The 27,063-nt window shown below is 56.3% G+C and overlaps 9 protein-coding genes across 9 annotated transcripts; 6 read left to right on the top strand and 3 right to left on the bottom strand.

Moving 5' to 3' along the window:
• Nucleotides 1–163: 163 nt before the first annotated feature.
• On the top strand, nt 164–1,403 carry AAD14_1 (Putative aryl-alcohol dehydrogenase aad14; the record flags this gene model as incomplete). Its single annotated transcript, XM_071060255.1, has 2 exons — nt 164–379; nt 438–1,403. 2 exons carry the CDS (start codon nt 164–166, stop codon nt 1,401–1,403), a joined length of 1,182 nt encoding a protein of 393 aa, XP_070916356.1.
• Nucleotides 1,404–2,811: 1,408 nt separating this feature from the next.
• On the top strand, nt 2,812–4,347 carry MFIFM68171_04834 (uncharacterized protein; the record flags this gene model as incomplete). Its single annotated transcript, XM_071060254.1, has 5 exons — nt 2,812–2,988; nt 3,045–3,081; nt 3,140–3,207; nt 3,275–3,648; nt 3,714–4,347. The coding sequence occupies 5 exons, from the start codon at nt 2,812–2,814 to the stop codon at nt 4,345–4,347; spliced, it is 1,290 nt and encodes a 429-aa protein (XP_070916355.1).
• Nucleotides 4,348–4,599: 252 nt separating this feature from the next.
• On the bottom strand, nt 4,600–6,597 carry MFIFM68171_04833 (uncharacterized protein; the record flags this gene model as incomplete). The annotated part of the gene is made up of 1 exon (XM_071060253.1): nt 4,600–6,597. One exon carries the CDS (start codon nt 6,595–6,597, stop codon nt 4,600–4,602), a length of 1,998 nt encoding a protein of 665 aa, XP_070916354.1.
• Nucleotides 6,598–10,133: 3,536 nt separating this feature from the next.
• On the top strand, nt 10,134–13,137 carry MFIFM68171_04832 (uncharacterized protein; the record flags this gene model as incomplete). Its single annotated transcript, XM_071060252.1, has 6 exons — nt 10,134–10,220; nt 10,289–10,420; nt 10,484–10,565; nt 10,637–11,013; nt 11,102–12,859; nt 12,931–13,137. The coding sequence occupies 6 exons, from the start codon at nt 10,134–10,136 to the stop codon at nt 13,135–13,137; spliced, it is 2,643 nt and encodes an 880-aa protein (XP_070916353.1).
• Nucleotides 13,138–13,998: 861 nt separating this feature from the next.
• MFIFM68171_04831 (uncharacterized protein) lies at nt 13,999–15,778 on the top strand (the record flags this gene model as incomplete). The annotated part of the gene is made up of 2 exons (XM_071060251.1): nt 13,999–15,200; nt 15,262–15,778. 2 exons carry the CDS (start codon nt 13,999–14,001, stop codon nt 15,776–15,778), a joined length of 1,719 nt encoding a protein of 572 aa, XP_070916352.1.
• Nucleotides 15,779–16,771: 993 nt separating this feature from the next.
• MFIFM68171_04830 (uncharacterized protein) lies at nt 16,772–17,521 on the top strand (the record flags this gene model as incomplete). Its single annotated transcript, XM_071060250.1, has 1 exon — nt 16,772–17,521. One exon carries the CDS (start codon nt 16,772–16,774, stop codon nt 17,519–17,521), a length of 750 nt encoding a protein of 249 aa, XP_070916351.1.
• Nucleotides 17,522–19,576: 2,055 nt separating this feature from the next.
• On the top strand, nt 19,577–20,071 carry MFIFM68171_04829 (uncharacterized protein; the record flags this gene model as incomplete). The annotated part of the gene is made up of 1 exon (XM_071060249.1): nt 19,577–20,071. The coding sequence occupies one exon, from the start codon at nt 19,577–19,579 to the stop codon at nt 20,069–20,071; it is 495 nt and encodes a 164-aa protein (XP_070916350.1).
• A 1,605-nt stretch (nt 20,072–21,676) lies between these two features.
• Nucleotides 21,677–22,442, bottom strand: MFIFM68171_04828 (uncharacterized protein; the record flags this gene model as incomplete). Its single annotated transcript, XM_071060248.1, has 2 exons — nt 21,677–22,361; nt 22,423–22,442. The coding sequence occupies 2 exons, from the start codon at nt 22,440–22,442 to the stop codon at nt 21,677–21,679; spliced, it is 705 nt and encodes a 234-aa protein (XP_070916349.1).
• A 1,703-nt stretch (nt 22,443–24,145) lies between these two features.
• Nucleotides 24,146–26,149, bottom strand: MFIFM68171_04827 (uncharacterized protein; the record flags this gene model as incomplete). Its single annotated transcript, XM_071060247.1, has 4 exons — nt 24,146–24,319; nt 24,383–25,270; nt 25,332–25,737; nt 25,806–26,149. The coding sequence occupies 4 exons, from the start codon at nt 26,147–26,149 to the stop codon at nt 24,146–24,148; spliced, it is 1,812 nt and encodes a 603-aa protein (XP_070916348.1).
• Between the last annotated feature and the right edge of the window lie 914 nt (nt 26,150–27,063).

Genomic DNA, 27,063 nt, shown 5'->3' with positions numbered 1-27,063 from the left:
CTTAGATAGCGTCCCCCGCGCTGAGCCGCCCCCCGCGCGGGGTGTCCGTCCGAAGGTGAGTTTAAAGGAAAGGGACGACACGCTGTGGGGACAGCTTCAACTCCGGACCTTAATGTCCACCTACCGCTCTGGCTCTGCTACAAGCACCGCCTGAAGATCCGAGATGGCCGGCCTCGCCCGGCCTCCAGTTCCCCCCTACGCTCCAGGGCCCCCCGGCCCGCCCACGGAACTGGGCAGGCTCCGTATCCTTTCCAAGACGGCCGGCATCCGTGTTTCGCCCCTTGTCTTTGGTGGGGGAAACATTGGGCAGGCGTGGAACGAAACATGGGGGTTCATGGACAAGAAACGGGCATTTGAGCTTCTGGACGCGTATTTCGAGGTTCGCGCCAGCCATTTCCCTTGTCTTCCTTGAGCCTGCTGATGGACAAGCGCTGTAGGCTGGCGGGAATTTTATCGACACTTCCAACGCCTACCAGAATGGGGAATCCGAGGTCTGGATAGGGGAATGGATGGCGGAGCGCAAGGTTCGGGATCAGCTCGTCATTGCAACCAAGTACACATCCAATTTCGGCCTGTATGACTTTCGGAACCCTGGCGTCCTCAAAGGCCAGAAAGCAAACCACGGAGGGAACTCTCGGCGCAGCATGCACATGAGCGTTCACGAGTCGCTGAGCCGGCTGCAGACCGACTGGATCGACATCTTGTACGTGCACTGGTGGGATTACACCACGTCCATCGAAGAGGTCGTGGACTCGCTACACATCCTTGTGCAACAGGGCAAGGTCCTGTATCTGGGCATCTGCAACACGCCGGCCTGGATCGTCAGTGCGGCCAACACGTACGCCAAGGCACATGGCAAGACGCAGTTCAGCGTCTACTCTGGGAGGTGGAGCTTGCTGGCGCGTGACCTCGAGCGAGAAGTAGTGCCGATGTGTCGCCAGTTCGGCATGGCGATCGCGCCTTGGGGCGTCCTGGGCGAGGGGAAATTCCAGTCCAAAGAGGCGGTTGAGGAGCGCGAGAAGGCAGGCGAGCCGTTGCGCCGGCACGGCGGCCAGCTGCAGGACAAAACGAGCGAGGCGTTGGGGAAAGTCGCCGCAGAACACGGCATCAATTCCGTCGTGCGCATCGCGCTGGCCTACATTTTGCACAAAGCGGCTCTCTGTGGGGTGTACGACGTGTTCCCGGTCATCGGCGGGAGGAAAATCGAGCAGCTGGGGGACAACATTGCGGCGCTGAGCATCCGGCTCACGGAGGAGCAGATGGATTACCTCGAAAGTGTCAACGAGTTTGAGATCGGGTGGCCTACTAACTTCATCGGCCCTGATCCTAACGTTACGGGTGAAGCGGGAACCATGTCAGCGAATGGTGCGTTTTTGGCGTTTCGCGGGGCGGCTCGGAGGTGAAGGTGGGTTGCGTGCAATTCAGCGCCTCGGTGTCCTGTCGGCGTGGTCTTGGATGGGTGGGGCCTCGGTCAGCGTGATAAAACAAAGTGATGGGCACGGTGAGTCCAGCCATGAACCAGGGCCCCGGGAACGCATGGGCTCTCCCACAGAAATCTGAGATGTTTTTTGTTTCTTTTCTCCCCGCTTGTCGGCAGGTTCGGTGGTCGGTTGATCGGTCGATCACCAAACCAAAAGCCAAGATGCCAAATTGCCGATCAACGTCCCAATGACACCGTACCCCAGCCAGGAACATGACGATTGGCGTTTGCTCCATGATCGGTTTTCCCCTTGGCCCTGCCACCTGATGTCTCACCCATCTCACCCATCGAGCTTGTCGCATGCACATCAGACCTCACCTCGTCACAGACCGCGGCCCGGGGTGGTTAGCGCCCCGTGACCAGTAGTATAACGCGGTCTGAATCGGGGCTGATCCCCCAGGAAAATCTGGCGGACGCTTAGACTGCCAAGCATGCATCCTGCTCCTCCGTGGGAGCGATTCATGTGAGTTGACAACCCACTGTCCGCAAGGTACTGTACGGTATCAAGTACTTAACGTTAAGGGCCTGGTCCCAAAGTTCCCTAGTCCTCAGCGCACTGGCGTTGCTCGATCAGGCTGCAACACCCAGACAGCAAGAGTTAGCTGAATTGACCAGTTTTCCACCCAAGGAGATGCCTCTCTGTCTTTGGAGTGGTGACACATCTTCATATCGATGTGCAAGCGTAATGGATCGCTGCCTACGCAAGGGCAGGCTTGGCTAAACGTGCTCGAGCATGGCGACCACCCCACAGATCCGGATGCCCGAGGCGACACAATTTGCCATCTGGCCGGGCAATGCCAGGGATATCGCAGCGAGAATTTGATGATTGGCTCCACAGCTGGCCCGATGACCGCCAGTTTCAAGTGTGGTTGAACAGGGAACATCCCGATATCGAGTCTAGCTCACCTGTACGTGTGGTGGAGATCGAAGACCCTGTCGGTCTTTTTGCTGCACACTACGCAGTAAAGTGCCAAACAAACTCATCCCTGCGTTGGTTGGGATGGGAGATCGGCATGCACTGGTCTTCGGAACCCTTGCGGCGACATCAAATTCTGCGGACATGGTGCAGTCCAGGGGGTTTGCGGTTACAGCAGCTCAGACCCACAGACAAATTGAGTGTCGTCTTTTTATTCGCAACATCTGGGGTCCCAGAAACGATTCTATAACACTCCACTGTCCTAAAGCTGCCGATCCAAGATCAACGGTGGCGAGACTCGGCGGGGTGCCAAAGAGGTGCCCACATGGTTTCGCATAATACCCGCGTCCGGCCACATTGGGGAGCGGGCTCCGACTTCACAACGACTATCTATCGTGTCAGACGGGCCAACACCATGTCAGGCCCAGCCAGAGATCCGGCGTTGGATGCCGAATCCAGAGTCGGGGAGATTATTGCTATCCTGTCCGTGGCTAGTGTTTTATCGACATTGGCGGTTGGTCTGAGGATATACTGCCGAGCCTTTATGCTCCGGAGTTTCGGGTGGGATGATGGGTTGATTCTTCCCGCGCAGGTACGGTATCCCCTCCGCTCCGTAGTCGACTTCCGGCCCGGCTAACACCATTCCAGGTCTTAACACTGGCCTCGGCCGTGGCCATCGGCCTTGGTAAGCAGAGAACCTACCGTTCGGGTCAAAATCCCTCAGCGTGCTGACCCGTAGACAGAAGCAAAATATGGCCTCGGCCGCCACGTCTGGATGATGCCCGACGAAAATTACTTCCCTTACATGAAGGCAGGTTCAGAGTCTCATTAATCCGCATTCTTCTCTTCGGGACGGCGATTAACCAACCCGACAACAGTCGTTCTACAGCTCCATCGTTGTCTACAACGTTGCCGTCTGCCTCACGAAAATCTCGATTCTCCTCCAGTATCGACGCATATTCTCGAATACGATGCTGAGACAAATCATATTCTACGGTCTTTGCTTCCTTACCTGCTGGGGCATCACTCTCAGCATCCTACTTCCCCTCGTCTGCGTGCCGACTGCCGCATTTTGGGACGACTCGGTCGATGGGTTTTGCCTGGATAGTGCGACTATTTGGTACGTCATGGCGGGCGTCAACGTGGTGACGGATTTCACCATCTTCACCATGCCCATTCCCGTCATCAGCTCGTTGCACCTGCCCGCACGGCAGAAAGCCATGCTGTTGATTGTCTTCACTCTCGGCGTCTTGTAAGTGCAGCCCCCTTAATCAGGCCCAAATCCCCACCTCCGAATCGCATTAACGAGACCGCCAGCCCCTGTGCCGTGTCCATCTACCGCATCCGGACGCTCGCGGCGGCGGCCAAGTCGACGGATCCGACGTGGGACAACGTCGACGCGGCCACCTTCTCCTTCCTCGAGCTCACGGTCGGCGTCATTGCGATCTGCCTCCCCACGCTCCGCCCCGTCCTCGTCTCCGCCATGCCGCGGATCTTCGGCTCCCTCCTGCGCTCAAACGGCCAGTCGGGCAACTCGCCGGGCACCGGGGGCCGCCACAGCCGCACGCCGTTCACGGGGCCGGGAGCCGGTTCGTGCGCCGCGCGGGCGTCCACGTACGGGGCCGGTGGCGGCGGCGGCGGCCACCCGGCCACGAAGAGTGTGCGGGAATCGGACAGCACGGAGGGGCTGCGCCTCCCCACGACGCCCGGCAGCCGCGAGGATGCCGACATTGAGTTTGGCGAGCTGGACGGCGCCAGCCGCTGCCACACGCGTGGCCGGTACAGCGTCAGCGTCGTGGCGGCCGGCTGGGAGACGGAGAAGCAGCCGCCCGAGGCCGGCCAGGGTGGCAAGCCGGGCATCCAGACTACGACGGTGGTGACGCAAAAGGTGTCGTTCGCTGGGATCGATGAGGAGACGGACGGCAGGACGATTGACAAGATGGATTTGTGAGCTGGGCTGGTCAGATTGATGATGGACGCCCCGGCAATGTACGATGGAAGGGCCCCCCGGCGCGGCGCGGCACAGGGGGCCGGACACTCGCTGTTTTGATTTTTTTTTTTTTTTTTTTTTTTATTACTCTGTCTACTTCCTCGTGATGATACCCCTAGTTGAAGATAACATAATATTTAATAATTAAGCCAAAAATGCATCCAAGACTACCTAATAACAAGAGGTTACTTTCAATTCTTAACCTCTCTCCTCTTACTCGCCCCCCCTTTCACCCTCTCCGCCCACTGCTTCTTTCTCCGCGCCATCATCTACCTTCCTCTGTCTCTTCAACCGAGAGCTCTCCCTAAGAACCGAGGGCGGAGGCTGTCTCCCCTTGGCCGCCTCGAGCTCCTGATGATCCCCAGCCTTCTGATTTGGCCGCCTGCTCCCATGATGTTGTTCTTCTGCTCCCGTTGCCGCAGACGCTGGCTCACGCTTTCTTCCCTTGGCGGTTGTGGGAGCTGGGGCCCCTAGTTCCGGGTGATTTTGGCTTGATTTTTCTGTCGGCTTTGTGGACGATTTCCTGTTTTTCCTGGTGGTGGTGATGGTGATGGTGGTTTCCGGTTCTTCGATAGCGCTGGGAGAGGGAGCGGCGATTCCTCGTTTGATATCGGGGGTTTTGCGAGGTTTCCTGGCCGTCGCTGGAGGAGAGTTAGCGGTGCCCTGGGTTTTGGCGGCGGCGTCATTTTTCTTCTGCTTCTTGGCCTTGGAGCTGGCGCCATCGGTCGAGGCGGCTGACCGCTTGAGGTTGGGTGGAATTTTTGTTGCTGCTGATGGCGCGACGATATTGCTGGAGAACGAGACTGTTTTGCGCTTTTTCTTAAATGGGATATCTCCATTCCCCAGGTGTTCAGTTCCCGAATAGCTTGCCTTACACTTTGCTGTAGCGCTCCTCGTTATGGCTTTCTTCACGGAGGCTGTTTTGGGGTCGGCAACTTCAGGCGTGGCTGCGGCCAATCTGCCTCTCCGGGATTGTCGTACTACTGCTTCCGCTGCCTCAGCTGCGCGGGCTGCAAGTATGATTGCCCTTCCCTTGGGTGCTTTCCTAGTTCCAAAACTGGGTTCGGGAGTTGCTTCCGGTTCCTTTGATGGGACACTGGAATCTGGACCTGGCTCTTCATGCGTCTGATCTCCTGCCTTGGGCAACTTTGATGGTTTCACGGGAGAGGGAATCGGCTCGGGCTTCCTTATCTTCTTCTGGAGGGCGGCGGGGGAAGGCGAAAAGTCGGCGGGGATTGCGAGTCCCATCAGATTGTGCAACGACTTGAGCAACCGCTTGATCATCTGCCTCGAATTCATCCTTCCCCAATACGGGACCCTTTCCCATCCCAGGACCTCGAAACGTATGAAGGCGGCTGCGTTTGCGATAACATGAAGCCCGCAGCTCCACCCGTCTATCTGGATCTTGGATTTCACCACCGAATGTACCGCCTCCGGCGGGTCAGCTATGCCCGATAGCTCTAACCATCCCTTGAATACCTTGAGCGCCTTCTCGCTACGGCGGGGCACTTCAGATGTCGGGTTGGAGTCGATGTACCATGTGTTTCCAGTCGACCGCTGCCGGATCAGCAAACCCCAGTGGTCCACCACCGTCGTCACGAAGTGGGCGAAGTGAATCGTAAAACAGGCCCGTTCGAACAGGTCCTTATCTTCGCTCCGGTCACCGTAAATACCAATCTCGGCGAGCATCGGATCTCCTAGTTTGGGGATGTTCTCCATGCCACCGTATGCCCCGAACCCCGCACTGCTTATACGCCCTGCTCTAAGCACGTAGGCATCGGGCGCAATCCACCACTTGCCCTCTGCGCAGCCGCCCAAGCGCGCCCCCGGCTGATCTTGAATCCACGCAATGAGCCTGTTGGCAAGATGGTAGACATCAGAAGCCTCCAAGAACTCGGCCCTTCGTGCCCTCCAGAGACCGTTGTGGCAGTGTTCCAAGGCGGCGAAGGTGCCCTTAGGGTCGAAGCCCTCCAACTCTTCGTCCTCCGGAATCTCGTCAAGGACCGGATGAAGCGCCCGAGAATAGGTGTGACGGAGAAATCTCTCGTCATCCACACGGTTTAGTTTCTGATCAATCGCAGGACTGCGCGCGTCAAATAGGTCATTATCCCTAAGAGGGTTCGGGAAGTCACGGTGGCTGGGGAAGCGTGGCCGCGCGCGCGGGCCCGGAGGCGGCGAGCCCCCGAAGTCGTCAAGATATGCTTTGGCCATTGTAGACGGTGATGTTGGCTGAACGGGCTCTGCTAGGGTACTGGTGCATCCGGTTGGCTCTGTTACTCTGAGACATTGATTTGCGTTTGGCGAGATTTAAAGTGCGCCGAGACATCCTCTCTCTAAGCTAAAGGCGGCAATAGAACAAAGGGACCACAACTGGCACTTTCTTTATCAAGACATTCGGCTGGGACAAACCGCCGCATCCGGCTGGTTGCTTCTTGCCTCTTAACAATTGAGCTTCTGCTGGCACATAGATTGGGGTCTTATGGTCAATTGCCCCTGCTTACCTACACTCGTTGATTGGCTGGATCCGATGATGGGAGAAATCCAGTAGTAATTAGGTAAAGTAGGTAGAGCCCGGATCTAGGATTCAACAGACCAGGTGCGGTCAAGAAAAGGTAATGGCCGCGACACGTTTAGTCCGGTTTCCGTCGTCGTGCTGATCTCTTGTTCTTTGATTCCTCCGTTTTCTCGTCTCTTAATTATCCTCTTATAGGTTATAATGAAATGGTGCAGAAACACACATCTACACCCACATACCCACCAAAACAAGGGGGGGGGCAAAGACGGCAAAATGCCAGACAGACAAGATAGACAAGACAGGCCAGGCGACACCACCACAAATTGGGTGCCTGCAGCCTAAACAAGGTCAGAACAACATGTGCAGATAGAGCTCCCTCTGGTCAGAGGAAGGTCACTTTGCAAGCAAAGAAAGCTCGTCAATTGAGCCTGCAACAGGTGTGGAAAAGAGTGCTGAATTGATTGTTCTGTCTAAGGAGCAATGGCCAGGACGGCCCTACTTGTGGTGCAAAAGAAAAATGGGCCCACGGCAAGTTCCAGCCCCCGGGGCACCATCCTAGCAACTGTGTCCCTCTGACCAGAGGGACCCTGCCCTCTAGGGACTGTTTTCCCTCAATAACCTATCTTTCCTCCTACCGGTCTTTCCATGCAAACAAAATTATCGATGACTGCAAGGTTGCCTCCGTTGCTTCTCCGTCATCGCTTTGGCACTCCTGCTCGTTCGACGCAAGGTGCGTCGGGGCAGTCCGGTTTCGCTAGCCAGAGGTTCCGATCAGAGGCTGGCACTGCAGCGCCGTTGTTAATGTTTTCTGCTGGCCCAAGTATGAAGGCAAAGATAAGGTAGGTGCCTACCTTTGCCTACCTAATTACTTTAAAAATGCCTCTGTCGATTTGGCGGTTGCTCATGCTCCGCATGCCTTTGACAATGTGATTGGCCACGCAAGGGCTATGAACAAGCCACATGTCTGGGCCCTGGCCAATCTTAGCTTGCTGATTACAAGTCGTCGGCGTTATGTTTGGGCGCAGCGCGCCGTTGCAAAAAGAGACTGGACATTGCGAGTTACATTCTTTTGGTCCCTCTTAGCGACCTACGCGGTGTACCACCCGACCCTGCCCACGGGCGGCCCAATCGGTCCATTGCCACTGGGAGAGGACGGGAGCAGTGAGGGAGGTGGCCAAGACGGAACCCGCCCAACCTTCTCGCCCAGCTGTCCCTTTGCGGGACATCGGCAGGCCGAGCCAAAATCCCAGACAAAGCTTCCTGTTGTGGCAGCCGATGTGCAAGCATTCGGCACTTTAATGCACCAATCAATCCGCCGACCAGGGTTGCGAGGCAATAAACGAGAGAATTAAGCCACCTACCCGGCCGGCACCATCAATTTCATTGACAAACGCACAATGAGCGAAGCAACCCGCAACTCATTTAAACTGCTCAACTCCAAAACCACCTCAGCACGTAATTTGAGTTCGCCTCGAGCCGTGAGGTGGCCAGTTCATGTGGTTAGGGGGGCAAGAACGGCAGGTGTTGACAGCGCCTCATGCACCCCGCGCGCCGCCGGTTGTCCTGGCGTTTCTTTCTCTCTCTCTTCCCCCTTTTCTTTTCTTGAAATCTGCTCACGAGGCCACGAGGGCCTGCACCGGTTGTTTGTGTCTCGCCAGCGCTGGTGTGTGATCGGGCAGGTGCCAAGGTTGTGGGGAGCCGAGGTGTGACAATTGGGGAGTGGGCAGCACGATTCTCCGCATTCTTGCTACCACGGCATTGCTGGCGGTTGGAATGCAATATCTTGCAGCTAGTGTTGAGTCGCCATCCACCCTCCGTTGCGATAGCGAGAAAGGGCCGAAACGCAGGTTGAGGGGCCCAGGCCGACTGGCCGAGAATCCGGGTGCCCAAGCGGACTCGTGAGCTTCTCCGCCATGCGGCAGCGGCGCAACGCAGCACAAGGTTCGGCGCTTGCATGAGGGCCCCGGCGACGATCAGGAATCATAAGTTGTATTATAAGCAACCAGCGACTTGGGTCAATTCGGCAAGGCAACTTTAGCTCGCCTTGTGGATCACGGGCCATGAAACATGGCCAGTGCCGTCTCCAAACGCTGTGGCTGGCCGGCATTGTGTGCGATACTCTCGGTACGCCGTAAGCATCGCTAAGCATCGCGGGGTACAGACTACAGAGACGAGGTACCATGCTGGCCGGTACCCGACGTTGCCTTAAGCTTCTTTTCCCGTCTTCCGGCCGTATGAGAGCTCGCATGGCTCTCCCCGCCATGGCCGCCGTGCCCCCACAGCTTCCAGATTGGGAGGGGACGAGGTTGCGCCATTGGCCGGTGCACTCCCGTTATCTCTGCCTTGGCGGGCCCCCGTCCATCCAGTTCGTTCCAATTCACTCGGGCAGGCTAAAACGAGGCATGCATATAAATCGCCCCCCTGATCAGCGATCCCGCTTGGACGGGCTAAGAACGATGGGGCATTTCTCCCGCGGCAACCCAGACCCTCCAGCGGGCGGCTGCTCGTCCGACCCATGCGCTAAGTGGTAAGACCGGTAAGGTAGCTAAGGTACGTAGCCTGTAGATCGCTTCTTCGCCTGCATTCCGGTCGGTGGCAATCTGGAATCCAGGGCGGTGGGAGAATGGGACAGCGGGATCTGGCACGGGCTCGGGTCAGACATGTGCCCGCCGCATCCGGCATCAGCGGCTGAGCGGCCTGGAGAGGGGTCGCGGAATGAGAGTTGCCGGTCCCTTGGTTCGCTCCCCGGCTGGGCGTCTTGATATCATCATGATGGGGCCGAAGCCAAGCAGCTGCTGGTCTAGGTAGTTCTAGCAAGGGCCGGAATGGAGCAGACGATTCGCGGGGAAGAGGTGGCCACCGGGGAAACGAGGGCACCATGTACGGATCGCAAGAGGAAGGAGCCTCTGGCCGCTGGTGGTCGGGTGGCCTCGATTGCCCGGCAGCACGTAATATCGGACGACCCGGCTAATTCAAGTGCGACATCCACCGCTCAAGTTTCGCCGTTAATCTGCCCTTGCCCCTTGAGCTGGCCTCCGCCCGCACGCCTGGATTTCTGCTTGGACCAAAAACCGATTCGATTAATACTGCGGGGCACCGCAGCCCCAGGTCGCGCGACTACCGTCTCTTCTTCCTTCGAGGTCCGGCACCCCATTCTTCTCACGACCGCCCAACGGTCGATGGTCGTTTCCCACTTTCTGCCTCGCTGATCTGGCTGTCGGAATTGCCCACAATGTCGGGTTCGAGCGAGAAGTCCGAGGCGAAGGAGCCGATGACGGTTGCCGCCAGCGATTTCAATGGCGAGAGGCTCAATATTCTCGTATGGCGGCTACATACCAGATCTGAACCATTGAACCATGGCGGTTGCTAACCCCGATTATGACAAAGGCTTCGGGTACCGGCGAAGATCGACTGCCTTCTGACCTGCAAGAGACGGGCCAGACGCTCAACGTCACCGAGGCAGATCTGCTCGAGGCTAGGGAGACGGCACGACGGTTTACGCTCGACGATACCAAGCGGGTAAGTGGGCTACGCAGCAGAGTCGCCAATAGACGACATGAGCTAACACAAGCTGCCATCCAGTTGATGAGACAGGCCCATAAGCAGTACGTCCGTGATCCGAACTTCCCAGTTCAAATCATTACAAAGATCGAGGAGTTCCTGGGTACGTGTTTGTCTTGCGCTGTTGTTCCTATCTCTAGGGTATTTGGAGAGGAGAGACTGACTTGGGAGCAGGCAACGAGGACATCTTCGATAACCCGGAAAAGCATGAGCACCTCATCGAAGAGATGAAGATTCAGGCTGCTCTCATCACCAACAACTCACCGTACGCGGAGGTCCGGGCCGTAGTCGACAACCATGATGACCCGAACATGCCTGCATCGACGCTCAGGGCCTGGGGTATTGGAATCTTCTTCGCCTGCGGCATTTCCTTCATCAATTCCTTCTTCGACGTACGTCTGCCCAGCATCTACGTCATTGCCACCGTGCCTCAACTGCTGGCGTACCCTGCTGGAAAATTCTTGGAGCGTGTACTCCCAGACGTCGGCTTCACTCTGTTTGGCGTCCGCCACAGCCTGAACCCAGGCCCTTTCTCGAAGAAGGAACACATGGTAAGTTGTTTTTGAGGTTTCCCCCGCTAAAAGAGGGGGGGGAAGAAAAGGAAAAGAAAAGAAGAAAATACTGACTAACAACCTCCAGCTCATCACAATCATGTCCAATGTGGCCAAGAGCGTGCCATATACGAACTACATCATCTGGATCCAGGTGCTTCCGCAGTACTTCAACCAGCCCTGGGCAAAGAACGTTGGTTACCAAATCATGATTGCCTTGTCGACGAATTTTATTGGCTACGGTCTGGCGGGTCTCTGCCGCCGCTTCCTCGTATACCCCGCTTACTGCGTGTGGCCATCGTCTTTGGTTACCATCGCATTGAATTCGGCATTCCATGACCAGTCGACCGAGACGGCAACGGTCGTGGGCCCCTTTAAGTCGGTTTGGAGGATGTCACGCATTCGGTATTTCTGCTGGGCCTTTGGGCTCATGTTCGCCTACTTCTGGCTCCCGAATTACCTCTTCGGCGCCCTGAGCTACTTCAGCTGGATGACGTGGATTGCGCCCAACCACGCCGACCTGGCCAATATCACGGGTAGTCTGACCGGCCTGGCCCTGAACCCGGTTCCGACCTTCGACTGGAACGTCCTGAAGTACTTGGTTGACCCATTGATGGTACCTTTCTTCTCAACGTTCAACATGTTCCTCGGCATGTTCTTTTCCATGTTCGTCATCATCGCCATCTACTACACCAACACGTTCGATACTGCCTATCTCCCCATCAACTCGAACCGGCCCTGGGACCACTTTGCGCAGCCGTACAATGTCACCGCTATTACCGATGAGAACGGCATTTTCGACAGCGCAAAGTACGAGGCCTATTCCCCGCCATTCCTCTCTGCCGCCAATGTGGTCGTGTACATGTTCTTCTTCGCCTTGTACTCGGCCACGGTGACGTACGGTGCCCTCTATCACCGTCATGAGATCATGCTCGGCTTCCGCGACGTCGCGGCAAGCGTGAAACAATGGTGGATGCAGGTGTTTCGGAGAAGAGGCCGCGGCGGGGAGGAGTCGGACGAAGAGGATATCCAGCTGCTCGACGTGCACAATCGGTTGATGCGTGCCTATCCCGAGGTGCCCGAGTGGTGGTACATGATCTGCCTGGCCATCGCCATTGGGATCGGCATGGCAGGCATCGCCGCGTGGCCGACAAACACGACGCCGTGGGTGGTGCTGTACGGCATCGCCCTCTGCCTCGTCTTCGTAGTGCCCATCGGCATCATCAACGCCATGACAGGCGTCGAGGTCACCCTCAACGTGATTGCCGAGTTCATTGGCGGCGTGTGGGTCGAGGGCAACGCCATCGCCATGTGCTTCTTCAAATCGTACGGCTACGTCACCTGCGCCCATGCGCTGTGGTTCAGTGCCGACCTGAAACTTGCCCACTACCTCAAGATCGCGCCCCGCTTCACCTTTTGGGCGCAGATGGTGCCCACCCTGGTCTCGACGTTCATCAGCGTCGGCGTCCTTCAGTACCAGGTGAACATTGACAAGATCTGCACCCGCGAGGCGCCGTTTCGCTTCACCTGCCCCGGACCCAACACTTTCTTTACGGCCGCCGTCTTCTGGGGGACCGTCGGGCCGCGCAAGATCTGGGGTGTCGGGGGCCAGTACGCCGTTACCCTCCTGGGTTTCCCGTTCGGCGTCGTCCTCGTTGCTTTATTCTACTATATGAGCCGAAAGTGGCCCAAGAACCCCGTTCTCCGGAATGCCCACCCAGTTGTCATGATGGCCGGTGCGCTATCGTGGGCTCCGTTCAACCTGTCCTACATCTGGCCGGCTGTGCCGATTGCGGCCTTCTCGTGGTTGTATCTGAAGAAGCGCTACCTGGCTCTTTGGTCCAAGGTTCGTCATATTCTCGCTTCAACATTTACTCAACTGGCAGAAGCAGAAGCGAGGCTAACCGCGATTGGCAGTACAATTTCGTCACGTCGGCCGCCTTCTCGTGCGGTGTTGCAATTAGCGCCATCGTGATTTTCTTTGCGCTTCAGATCTCGGAGATCCAGGTGGACTGGTGGGGCAACAGCGTCCTGAATGAGGGTTGCGATGCGACTGGCGACTGCGTCCACAAGGTTCTCCCAGAGGGCGAGTACTTTGGCCCGAGGATTGGCGAATTTCACTAGATAAGGCACGGGACAGTTTTATTTCGCCGTCGTTGACATTTCTCGTTATGCTCGGGATTGGCGTATGCGAGTTTAGGGAGGCGGGTCTCCATCGTTTGACGAGTTGCTGCGTGTACCCGATACTACTACAGTACTATTTCTGTCGAGGTCTTTGTATCGAGGTATAGGACGCGTAATTAGCCTTTATCCCGATTCGCCTGATTTCTATGAAATTCTGCTCATTATGTTATTTGGTGTAGTGTGCTGCGCTTAGAGTAAGGTGTAAATGTACGAAGTAATTACAAGTGCGTCAAAGACGCGTTGCCTTCGCACGCCGAGTCGCTCAAAAGGTCCAGATTAGGCAAGATACAGTAGCTGGCTCCCAGGCGCGATGCATACAGGGCTTTGTACCCAGCGGCAATGGACCAAAGAGGCAAGTTCATATGGATCCGCATAATGGAGCGTCCTGTGACTCGAGATGGTGTCCCTTGGTGAGCTTTGTCCGCCCAAGCATGCAACATGAAGAAGGTGAAGTCGCCCCTGAGCGGCTCGATCCGGCTCGCTATCTCGGGCTCCACATATCCCGTAGCCAACACCAATCGGCATCCAGTCGCTGACAAGGCACAAAGCTGAAATTTCGGTCAGGCTGCCCGCCCGCTGCAGTTTCAGTCGCCTCGTTCCCATTGTCCATCCTCCGTCTCCTCCAAACCGAAAACAACAGTCGGCCTGTCAAAGTACAAAAAGCAGCCGGAATATCTACTACGTGTCAGTACGATGCTTTCAAGGAGTCGTCTCTTTCAAACTGTCGTTAACTTTTCAACTCAGTCGCAGAGTACTCTCAAGGCAGTCGCGTCGCGCACCTTGACACGGTGCCTAACAACCATGGCGGCAGACAACGGTCGCGTCGCCTTTGCGCAGATGGCCGGCAGGCTGAAGCCGCAGTTGCTCAAATCCCTGGATGCCATGGAGCTCACGCACATGACGCCCGTGCAAGAGAAGGTCCTGCAACTCCCCAGCTTCACCCAGGACTGTCTTGTCCAGGCTAAGACGGGCACCGGCAAGACCATCGCCTTCCTGCTACCGGCACTGCATTCGCTGCTATCAGCGCGGGATTTGCAACGTGAGTATGTCGGCCTGCTAGTTCTGGCTCCCACGCGCGAGCTCGCGCAGCAAATCGCCGATGAATGCGACAGATTGACCCAGTCGTGCGATCCTCCGTTGGAGTGCCATCTTGCAGTCGGGGGAAGCAAGAAGAAAGCCCACCTTTCCAAGTTCTTGAAGGGCAAGCCGACAATCCTGGTCGCTACTCCGGGTCGCCTGATCGATTACCTCTCCGAGGCAGAACCTCAAGAGAGGCTCAGCAAGATCCGTTGCCTCGTCCTGGACGAGGCTGACCGCATGCTCGACCAGGGCTTCATGCCCGCCCTGATGCAGATTCTCAAACAGATCCCATCCAAATCGGAAGGCGGATGGCAGGGAATGTGCTTCAGCGCCACGATCCCGCCCGAGATCAACAAAGTGCTACACTTGGTCCTCAACAAAGATCACGCCCGCGTTTCCACCATCGACAAGGACGAGGCGCCCACCATCGATACAGTCCCGCAGTCACTCATTCCTGTCGGCTCCGTCGAAGACGCCCTGCCGACATTGCACTCGGTGCTTTCCTGTGCGAAGGCGGACGATCCCGCTCTCAAAGCAGTCATATTCTGTCCAACCGCTCGGCACGCCGGCCTGCTCTACCACATCTTCGGCTCCACTGGAGGCGCTGCCCCGCCGAAATTGCCCGTCTTCCAGATGCAATCACGCATGGCACAGGCGGCGCGGACACGAACTGTTGAGGAGTTCAAGGCGACGGACCGTGGCCTGCTGTTTGCCTCGGACGTGGTGGGCCGTGGCATGGATTTTCCCGATATCAATCTGGTGGTGCAGATCGGGGTGCCGTCCGATAAGGATCAGTACGTGCATCGCGTGGGGAGGACAGGACGGGCGGGCAAGGGAGGGCGGGCCGTCATGATTCTGACTCCGGAGGAGATGTGGTTCGTGAGGAACAACCCGGAGTTTCCGATTGAGAATGTTGGGCCGTTGTACGTTGCACAAACCTCCCCCTTCTCTCACACATGAGGATTGGCTAACCCCGTTTCACAGTACCCACCCCAAAGCTTCGGCCTACCCCTCGGCGGAGATTATCAAGAATGCCATCGCCAAGGTGCCCGAGCAGACCCGGATGCAAGCTTACATCTCCAACCTAGGATTCATCAAGTCTCTTATGAAGCTCTATCGCGTTGACGCCACCACCGTGGTAGACCTCGGCAACCGCTTCGGCAAGTCGATTGGCTTCGACGAGCCGCCCGCGCTTGAACAACGCCTGGTGTCCAAGATGGGCCTGAAGGGCGTGCGGGGCCTGGTGATTGAGGGGAAAGGGTTGGTTGTCGGCTCGGCGCCCGCGGCGCCGGCACAGGGAAGGAGGTCGCACAAGCCGGCTGCGTCTGGCTCCAACAATATCCCTCTTGCTACCAGGAACGGACGCCCGCAAGGGGCGCCTGCGGCCGCTCAGACCCGCGGAGGGCCGACCCGAGCGAGTGCCACGGGGCCGAGCAAGGCTGAGAGTGATGCCAATGGGGCGCCGAGTGGTGAGCCGAGGCGTAAGAGGGCGAGGCGGTAGATGTGGGCAGCAGTGGTATGCGATGAAGCGGATACCGTGTGCTACGAACCTTTTCCAGCTGGTTGCCTTTGCTGGTATTTTGGGAAAGTGGTTATTGTTTATGCTATGATATAGAGTACTAGTATCTCAGGTGCGAGCTAGAAACGCCGAACGAGCCCACACTCGGCGATTTGGTGCGGGTTAGCTCCGGCTACAGTAGCATTACCGGCGCCGGTCGGTATTGGCCGGGGTTGTTCGATACAGCACATCAGTCCCACGGTACTTCTCGTTCCAAGTGAGGGTTTGTGCGTATTGTTCCTCGTCTGCGCCGCTCTGCGGCAGGACCGTATGATAACATACTCCTCATATATTTGGATGACGTGCTCAATCGGATCCCGAACCTGGCGGAACCCGCGGCCCGCTGAAGGATTTCGCAACGCCGCATTCGCCAGCCGGAGTAAGACGAGTCCATCGTCACTTTTGCATCCCCGGTCGGATTCACGATCATTGGCTCTCCGACGCCGGAAAAACCGGGGCGGGGTCCCTACAGCAGTCAGCCGGGCCCCAGCTCTTGCGTGATAAATCCGACTCCCAGGTCCCGGAACTTTATCACCGGCGCCAAAACCTTACATTATGCATACTGCGCCACGAGGTTACAGATTGGGCAGCCAATGCCAGCTGTGCTGTCTGACTGACAAGATGTCACATCCCGACTCGCGAACTCCCAGCTATTTACTACTTATTCTGCAGTCACCGGACACCATGAACCAAAGCTTTCATCAACCCCCCTCCACACAACTCTAATTGTTCATCACAGCGTCACCTCCCGAGATTTCTAGTATTTTTTTTTTTTTCAAACAATCACAATCTTGCCATAACCAAACCCGTGTCCTTACCAGTCTAACACTCCAAGAAGAAAAAAAAAGCGAGGGGAAAAGAGAAAACAGAAAGAAGAAAAAAAAAAAAAAAAAGAAAGAAAGAAAGGAAAAGCAAAAGAAAAAGATAAAAAGGAAAATGCAGATCACCCTCCGCCCCGCCACCGCCCGGGACACGTGGGCGTGCGCCTCGACCGCGGCGGCCGCCTTCGCCAACAGCGCGCTGATCCGGCGCGTGTCGCCCAACGCCCAGGACGTGGCGCGCGCCTTCTGGAGCGCCGTCGTGGCGTCGGGCATCGAGGACCCGGACACGGAGATGGTCGTGGCCGAGGACGCGTCGGCCACCCCGCCCGCCTTCCTCGGCTTCGCCAAGTGGGTCCACGTGCGCGCCGGCGCCCCCGCCCCGGGGATCCTCCGCGCCGGCGCCAACCTCCGCGCCCGCGATGTTGCTGGTCGTCAGGAGCCCCGCGCCGCCGATGGGGAGGGGGTGAATGGCGGGGTGAACGGGGGTGAGCACGCGGATGCGGACCCCGACGTCGATCTGTGGAGCATGACCGCCGAGCCCGAGCTCGCCCGCCGCTTCTTCACCGAGCAGAACGAGCGCCACGAAAAATACATGGGCCGCCGCGAGCATTGGTACCTGGAGCTCATCTGCGCCAAGCCCGGGGAGATGGGGAAAGGGGTCGGCAAGAGGCTGCTGCAGTGGGGGCTGGAGAAGGTGGATGCGGACGGGTGCGAGGCCTATCTGGAGGCGTCGCCTGATGGGAGACCGCTGTTTGAGAAGTTTGGTTGGAAGGTCGTCGAGAGGCTGGAGTATTTGGACGGGGAGTATGTGGAGTGCTCGATGGTGAGGGATGCGGTCAGTGCCCGGGAGGAGAACGCGGAGTGACTGTGGAGTTGACGGGTGAGTTTGGGGGAACTCTTGCCCCTTCTACGGTGTTCATGGCTCTGTGGATGCAGTAGTGCTAGTGTTGTGAGAAGCATGGGAGTTGAAGACGTTACCTGCTTGGTGGGAAGGGGTTGTTCGTCAACACGCAAGCATTGCTGCCCAGTAACGACAATCGTAGAATGAGGACGCCCAGCTGAGCACGATGACTGACCCAGGAATTGCCTTGATGCCAATGGGGGCAATACATGATAAAGGCCGGTTCCGCCCGCTAAGTAGGTTGACTCTAAAAGCTTTATATGATAGGAAGCCAGAGTATAGTGGATGGGAGCTGTACATTTTACTTATGGGTAGTTGCGAAAGGAGAATCGTTCCATAGAAAAAATCTGTAGATCCGTAGAGAAGTGTGTGTACCTGATGAAAGCACTACCCTTGGAAGTACCATTGACAGTTCAACCCCCTCCACAAGACTCTCGTTTACTTCGTGGAACCTCTCCTAAAACCTCCTATTTCCCCCGTGTTTACCCCAGCGCCGCTCCTTGCCGTGTATAAGGCTCTCACAACGCTTAAATGTCCGTCAAGAATAAAGTTCGGGAGAACGCATTGAATGCCCTGCACAGCGAATCATCTCAGCATTCGGGACTCGAGCTCCAGCTCTCAGCTGTCACATAATATCCATGTTGGTTGCGCTTCGGCGTTGCTAATTGATCAAAAGAAAGCTAACACCAGCGCTGTCCGTGGCTTTAGGTTACTAACACAGAGCACCGCATAGGTTGGCCTGGGTGCACATTAATCTGATTTTCCTTATCGCTCACTTCTCCGTTGCGGTTCTTGGTTACATTGGGGTCCGTACCGTTCTATGGTAGGAAAGGGAGCCGAAAGGATCGACTCGGCACTGATGATTCCGGCATTACCCGCAACCCAACGATTGACGCAATCAAGCCACATAAATGCGTCATCCGCCGACGACAAACGAGCTGGCACGCAAGGCGTCGGACAGAGAACTCGTCGTCGCTATGTAGATTGTGATGGCTAGTGTAAGTAGATGGCCAAGCACTCCTGGTTGGGATTTTGGGTGTCGGTTCGCAGTTTGACGAGATTACAACGTGGGAAGTCCATCCTCGTTTGTGCATAGTGGGAGGGAGCGGATCCCGGGCCTAGCCTTGACACGACAATACTAGCTTCCGCCGATACTCGGCATGGAATCCACCCATCCCTTACTTCTCCAGGGCTTCGTTGCGATCCCGGGGGATCATGTAGACCCATGCAGAGTCATGCCTTACATCTTTTACGTCGTAGCAAGCATGGCTGGCTACTATACCAGTGTCGCTTTTTGGGGGGGGGCGGGGGGGGGGCGGGGGAAGGGGTGGTTGTCAGGGCTGTTATTCTCAGCTTTAGCCAACCTTGCATACCCAGTTTGACAGGGTAGATCATAACCTAGCCTTTCGCGGGGAACACGTCCCTCCGCGGACAGTCTATAGGGCCTTGTCTGGAGCCGGGATTCTGATTATACGTACCGCCCTATGAATGTCTGCCCATTCCCGGCGAAGCATCTTCTATTTGGTATGGTATGTGAGCGCCGATATCAGGCGGACTCTGCTTCCCCCTTGACACCTATGGGGCCGGAGTGTTTTATCCGAGCGGGGCTGCTCGGGTTTGCCCTGACTGATTTGCAACAGTCCAGACCAATAAAGACAGGATTCTGCCGCTCGCCTCGTATTTCATCACTGCGGGGTTCTTGGACCTATTCTGCCCAATACACGGTTTCCTTTATGTGTTGTGTAACTCTCGGTTTCCCTCGCATACACCACCTGCCCTTGTTCAGTGTCAAGCCCTCGACTATGCCCAGAAATCTGCCTAGGCCGAGATATCTCCTTGGTAGCATCTGGATTCTCGGGTTGCCTGGAGAGTTGCGAGAGAATCCTAGGATCCTACCCCATTAATCCGACCGTATCTCTCACTCCATCCTGTCCATGAAGCGGGCCAGCGGCGACTGCCATTCTCCGGAGATTCCGGTTTCCCCTACGTTGGGCCAGGAGCAAGCGTGACGTCTAGATAATGGCCGAGACTCTGGCGATCGCTGGCAGCCTGGCGGCCGTGATGCAGCTGTCGAAGTCGGCACAAAAGCTTGCCAGAATCGCGTATCAACTCGCCACTGACGTCGGGGCCGCAAGCGAAGAGATGAAGCGTTTTGCAACTCAGGTCCAGTCCTTCTCGAACACGGTTAAGGTGGCGCAATTTGGTCTACATCAATATTGCACCGAACACAGACATTCTCGCGTTGTCACCTACATCTCCAAACACCGCGTACTCGAGGATATCGGCAGCGAGGCGGAACATGTTCAGCAGCATCTCCAGGCTATTAGACGTCAAGTCCAAACACTGAGGAGTAGGTCAATGCTGTGGGCGACATTCAAGTGGCTATGGAACAAGGCTTCCATTCTTGAACTATACCCGGAGATGGAGAGCATTAAGACGTGTCTGGGTTTGCTGTTGGTTACTACGCAGCTTGAAGCAACTAGGGATAGCGGAGGACTAGAAAAGGAGATGTAGGTGCTCATTAATATAGGGTTGGCAAGCATTCGTTTTCGCTAATACCAGCACTGCAAAGCCGCGATTTGAAGCGTGTCATCCGTGAGCATGTAAAGACCATGCGCCGCTTGTACTCGCAGGTCAACCGTGTCCGCCAGCTTGATGGCCTACAGTCATCCACGCCTTCCGGTGGTGGTCAACAAGAAGCTCTGCTGCATCTAGGGCGGAGTATGTACAGGCGTGGAATAGTCCCCGAAACCCCGAGTCCCCGACTTTGGCCCTCAGGCTCTGAGCATAGTCTAGGAGTAGATACTTGGCTCTCTACTCCGCCGGAAAGCCCGCAACCCTACTCAAGCACGCACATCGACCATTCCCCTTTACTTCGGGATACCCCAGAACTGACTCTTCTTCCATACCGGTTCTCGAAGGATTCGTCAAAATCCAGTACCGCTTCGATGTCAAGGTCCATCAGTTTCAAACCGGCTCATAGAATGCTGCGCCTTGACGACCCATACACCGAATATGAGAGCATAGGAGGTTTCATCTCGGCATCAAAATTATCGCTCTCGAAGCGTCATCATGTCACAGCAAAACTGCTCAGAGACGGAGAGGTTAATATCATATCGATAGGATGGGCACAAAGGCTTGGCCTGCAAGTTGAGTTGACGGATCATTCTGAAGGCGTTGCCGTCGATTTCGGAACGGCCCGCCCACAGAGAAGCATTGGATAACAACCTTTCTGTGGAACAGTAGCGCCCACCACAGTGCTCGTTTCCCGCCTCTCACGGTCGAATGCGAGGTGTTTGAAACCTTTCAAGACGTGCTTATACTTGGCAGGCCATTTCTGGAGGAGAGGACGAAGCGTTGGAAGAAGAGGAATGCCGCGTCAATCAGCAGACCCGTTTAATCGCTGTCAGAGGATAAAAAAGGGGAGAAAGGGATCATTCAATACCCGATACTAGATACTTACGTTCAAAATCATCGTACGTCGACCGTATTTGGAGGTTAATACTGCCTAAAAGCAGTCAGTGAACTTTTCTCTTCATACTCTCCATATGCTTGCATAAAACTACCCCTGCTCAATCCTCTGCAAAACTGTAATATGACAAGCCGGTAACTCAATACACTCCTATTGCCGCAGCCGGCGCTCGATTTCCGCCCGCATCACTTTACAAGTTAATTTCTTCTAGAGGATTTCTCGTTTACCTCGGGAACGCTCTGTGAGCCTCGACGCGGTGAGTAAGCTGAGCCGACATCTTCTCCATCGCATGTGTACCGTACCCGAGAAGCTCTAAGACTCTTCCGCGCCACGGTGCGTAGTGTCATTTGATATGCCTCGCAATGCTAAAAGGATTTTGCCAGACAGCACTTCATTTTATGCCGAATCTCGCGTCCTAATTTGCCGTCTCTAAAGCGAGCACAGTAGTCCACAGACACTGCCTACCTTACTTGACTAGGGGGCTCTTATTCAAACGCTATCAAACAGTACAAGGCGGGCGAGACGACCAACCAATCCTACAGTAGTATATAGGCTTATAGTACTTACTTCGCTTCGATTACCGCCAACTCTCACGTATGATTTCACCTACGCAAGCAAAACTCGCCAGACATGGAGAGTTGGTTTCCCTAGGGGTGCGCATCTGCAAGCGAAGTGGACATCCCTCTCCTGGTAGCACTGTTATCCCACAGGCGTTGGAACAAAGCGGCATTGTGCTCATTCAAACCCGGGATCAGCTTCACCGTCTCTGCCTCCTCTTCGTTTCTGACAAAGCAGGTGACTTTGTTTTCCGAGAAATCATCTATCCTGGACTTCTTGTCACGAACCAGGCCAATGATCAGCGTGGTGACGGCGGGGTCAGTGTCCCCGATGTTTTTCTGAACCCATTGCTCGTCGGGTTTCATCCCATCGACAAGCTGCTCTAGCGCAATCATGGATACATCGTCGTGTGTATCTAGATATCTCCTACCCAAGCCGCTCATAAGTGGTGCCAGGCGCGGCAATGGCAGGTTGGCGATGTCATCCGCCTCGAGACCTTGCACCTCCTTGCTGGTAGGAAATCTGCGATCCGCGGGCGGTCTGATGAGCATTTTCTCCATTGGGACCAGGCCGAGGAAGCCCGCGGGGAAAATGACGAGCGTCTGTGTGGGATATACCCAGCTGGTGGTGCGCAGATGGGGCAGACCGCGCTTGTTCTGCGTATAGTTGCTTTGTTCGGCATCTCGCCCGAAGTCAATGGCTCGAAAGCCCAGTCGAGCGTAGTAAGTCAGGCGCGACGTCGGCGCTCGCTTCCGGGACGCATATCTGCAGGTCCTGACTAGGCCGTTAGTCGTCTGTCTCGCGGGGGACAAGAGGGCAGGCTCCTGGCGCTTACGTGCCAGACGAGAGGCACATTGTAATAATTGAGAGCAAGCTCTCCGATGATACATGGGGAGACCCCGTGGGGTTTAAGGATGGAGCACGCGGCCTTTAGTACTGTCACTCCATATTCAGCCGCGATGCTGGTTTGGTTTGCGTACGGGTGCCGGATGACGGATGTTAGATGGCTGATATCAGGTAATTGATGTTGATAACTGATGGTTGGTGATCGATTGAGGAAGTATGTGGAAGAAGGACCTGGGAGATTTGGCGGGGCGGGGAGGCGTCTGTCCAGAAAACCCTGGCATTTTCTTGGACCATGTGGAGGTAGCGTGGCTGCGTGACTGGCCAGGCGCTGACGCGACTGAATTCGATCACCGACGTTCTTCGCTTTTCCTTTGAACGTGAATGTGTCACTTTCATCGCATGGTCTCTCCCTAGACTAACTCCAGTGAGTCGCAGCTGAAAGCAGAGAGGGAGGTTCGTGGAACAGGCTCTTGTCGGCGCATTGCCGGTCCACACCGATGTTGGACGAAGAGCGTCATTGGTCCTTTTGAGCTGAGGTAGGAGTCCTACTGTTCCCACACCGACAACTTCTTTCCAATTGACCTGCGATCACCGAAGACAATGGACGCTTTCTTGAGGATGGTTCGGCAGCGTCTTGCCCCAGGGTGTCGAGTCCAGATCCTCTCAGACCAGCACCTCGAAGTGGGACAACAGTATTCGGTATTTACCTTTGACGCAACGGCGCCCTTTTTCCTAGGTGGCGACATTGGCCATCTGCTCGACTATAATGTATATCGCGGTTTCCTCGAAGTGCAGGTCACTTGGTACTGAAAAGTGTTTCTGGTACTGGTTAATTATAAGTTCTACAGTCTCGATTACGAATCCGGGCTTGATACTGCGCGGCGCCTCGTACGGGAACTGTCGCTGGCGAACGGGCTGGTGCTACTGTACTGCGGCAGATAGGACGATCCCGATTCGGATCTGACCGTTCTCGGTTACACACTCTGCTCAGCCATCCCAGAGGACGCCTATAGCGTCGTCGAAGCTAAAGTCAACGACTTCATAAAGATATCCCAGTGGAGCGCACAAAAACATAACAAAATCCACGCCGAGGAGGTCGCCTAGCTCCGTGGTCAGGTTGCGCAAATGCAGGCCGACGCCGGTATATCAAAGCGGCAGATTCTCGCCGTCAACCACCACGCGCCTTGCATCAAGGGCACTTCCGGGCCAGATCAAGTCAGCAATCCGTGGACATCTGCGTTCGCAACTGACCTGGTGGACCAGGAGGGATGGAAGGGCGTCAAAATGTGGGTCTTCGGACACACACACTACTCAACCCAGCTGATACGGAACGGCATCAGGCTCGTGTCCAACCAGCGGGGTTATGTTCTCCTAGGTAGTACCGCGCGGAGAGAAGGCGTTACACGGGGGCATCATCATCGGTTCGATGCGACTCTGACCGTCGCCGTATAGCTTACGTCCAACGTGTCGTAGCTGAGCAAAGCGCCTCCAACCGATTTGTATCCGGAAGAACATTATGTGAGGAGTTTAGGCAATCTGGCAGGTCGGGAAAGACAAGAGATGCTAGATAGTACGAAAAAAGCGAAATCTGCGTATTGCTACATGTGCTTGTTTTGGAATATAGTATATGTATATGCTGCGAAGGACCGTACCACCCAGTTACTGAATTTTACCCGCTGCCCCTTGTCATAATTAACCAATGTACAATGAAATCAAAGCTTGCGGCAAAGCCTCGTGCCCGTCTCGATCTGCTCCCAGTTCTCCGTTCCGGGGGTGGAGACAGAGTAGAAGACGCCATTGGGATCCCACTTCTTCCTGGCTTTGAGCAGAGTCGGGTAGTTGGTGCCCCAGAAAGCATCCTGCCAGTTGGGCTGGAAAGGATCGGCCTGATTATCTAGTGTTAAATCATGTCGCTGACAAGCAGCTCATACTAGGGCAAGTCGGCTTACCTCATTGATGTAGGCCGCGCCGTTGGGAGCAGCGGCGCGTAGCGCACCGTCGACGACGTATGTTAGCCGGTGCTGAGCAGCCTCCTTCTCGGCGAGAGGGGCATTTCCGGCCACGGGCACGATAGTGATGAGTTTGTCAACGACGTTGCGGAAGCGGGGGTTAACGGCACTGTTGCCCCATTCCTCCTTCGGCAGGCCGTGGCCGGCATTCCACATGTGACCGACCATGAAGGAGCCGGCTTCAAAGACGGTCTGGAACGCTTCAATGATGGCACTGTGGTTGTTCTCCACGTCGGCGCGGCCAATCGTCCACCCGCCAGTCAGCGCCGAGTTACCAGCCATCTCAATTTCGAACATGGCGTTGTACAGTTCGTAAAAAGTGGCAAAGTCCTGGCTGCTCGTCGAATAGCGGATATCGAGCGCGTCGAGATCGTCGAAGAGCGGCTTTACGATAGCCTGTAGCTGGGCGGGGCTCTTGCCTATCGCTACGAAGGGGTGCACATGGAGGTTCAAGCCAGGCCCCAGCTCATAATAGACATACAGACCATTGTCGACAAAGTGGGTGCTGTAGCCGTGGAATTTCCGGACAGCCTCCCAGAAGAGCGTGGCGTTGGTTGTGTGCGACGCGTTGATATCGAGGTTTATGCCCGCGCTCGGCTTGTCATCGAACGTCTTGTACGTCGCCTCGACGATGACGGCGAAGGCGGCCGGACCACCGCCCTTCAGAGCCCAGAAGAGGTCCGCATTGGCCTTGGGGCTGGCAGTCAGCAGCTTGCCATCGGCAGTGATGACCTTGAACTGGAGCGCCGTGTCGGCGAGGAAGCCGTAGAGGTTGGTCAGGGGCCCGTGCCCACCGCCCTGGACGAGACCACCCGCCACACCAACGGTCTGGATATTCCATGTCAGCTCTGGACCCGTCGACAATATCGGATTCCGACTCCCCCCTTACCGAGCATTCTCCCGTAACCATGATCTTGGGAGGATTGAGGGCATGGGCCTGCTCCAGGACCTTGAAGGCCTGCACGCCAGCACCCACGGTTACGGCTGAGCCGGTGTATCCGCAGCCGCCGCGCCACGAGTCTGAGAACCTGATGTCCTGGAAACTGTGCGTGTTGATGACAAGGGCGCCCCAGCCGACGCTGCGGCCGAGGAAGTCGTGTCCGGTGTTGCGGATGACCAGGCGCAGGTTGTTGTCCCTGGCGAAATTGATGCCGGCCTGGATATGAGCGACGGTCTTGGCCATGATCACAAGGGCTGGGTAGTAACCTAGAGTGCAGGTGTCGGATGGGTTAGTGGTTGGCCGGCAGGTGTCATTGGTGAAGTAGGTCCAGAGGCCTGCAGCAGGCAATTCGACTCTGGCGGAAGTGGTTTAGTATCGTGTGTACATCGACAGCGGGACGCTACAGAGAGGCTCCTGACTCACTGGAACTGTTCATTAGGCCATCCAGCAGTCACCTTCTCGCATTCGGCCGCATTGTACGTGTTTACGGTGCCCAATGGCCCCTGGAAGGTACTGTAGCAGGGTGCCCCGGGGGGGATGTTGACATGCAGATTCCCGCCGACCGTCTTGTTGAGATTCCGCCACTGCACGTCGCTGGGCCAGCAGTCGTCACCCGGATAGCACTTGCAAGCGTAGTCAGCTCCGCTCTGTCTCCGGTACACCCATCTCGGTGACGAGGAACTGGCGGCTTGCGCAGTGCCTTGGGCGCTAACATGGCGCACGAGCAGCACCGCGCCGCACAGGAGGCTGAAGACGCCACTCCGCATCGTGTAGGTGCCGGCGGGGGCGGATCGGGACCGGAACCAGGGATGGACAGAGGCAAGAGTCGAGCGAGGTGGGCCAGACGCCGATCCCAAAGCAAGCGGGAGCTCGGAGGGTTTTAGTACTGGCGTACCAGAGCGACGCGGCCCCGGGATCAGGGCTCGACGATTGTTCGAGAAGGGTGCATCGCCAGATTACATTGCCAAGCGGCTCCCTGGGCTTTCCCGAGAAGGGTTGTGCGGTTCCTGCGCGGATGCAACCCAAGTTCATGGCTATAATGCGATGCGTCTAAATAAATTACAGCCATGAGCCTTGCCGGGAGAAGCAGCCAGGTCGCCGGGGCAGTGGTATCCCTGGACTGATGAGGGCAACGCCGAACGGAAGACAGCCCATCCTCGCTCGCAGTCTCGACAGGAGCATGCTCGCCTATCTTGGCGCTAACCACACGCCCGGAAGAGGAGGTGGCCGGCTTGGTCAAAGCAACAGCACGCTCCACGAGGTGCCGGCGATGTCACCCACGACCCACGGAAACCCACCGCTTAGTAGCTTGGCGTGTCGCAACGAGAGACACCGGTCGGCGCGATGGCGAGAGTGGGCGAAAGCGACCGAGGATCCGGACAGTGGAAATGATTGGCGTGATGAGGCACGCCTTCGAGAGCGGCAATGTGCAGTTCAATGCTTAATGCGACGATGAAGAAATGCAGAGCAGCAGAGGCGGTTGCGTGTTTTCACAGCGGGATGAAAATGTTGCTAAAATTAATGGAGTATTAATGGAGAATCGATCGAGGCACGGGACGGGCTGCTGCAGCCTCGGTTGCCGCGCCGCGACTGGGCTTGACGGCGCTAAAATAGTGTAATTTGGTTGGGTAAACCACTGTACACCCGAAAGGAAGGAGCAGCGAGATGAGCGACTTGATTC

This window comes from Madurella fahalii, assembly GCF_045866475.1.
Source record: "Madurella fahalii IFM 68171 DNA, scaffold_2, whole genome shotgun sequence".
Taxonomy (NCBI): domain Eukaryota; kingdom Fungi; phylum Ascomycota; class Sordariomycetes; order Sordariales; genus Madurella; species Madurella fahalii.
The sequence above is the reverse complement of the archived record's forward strand: the minus strand, read 5'-3'. Positions and strand labels throughout refer to the sequence as shown.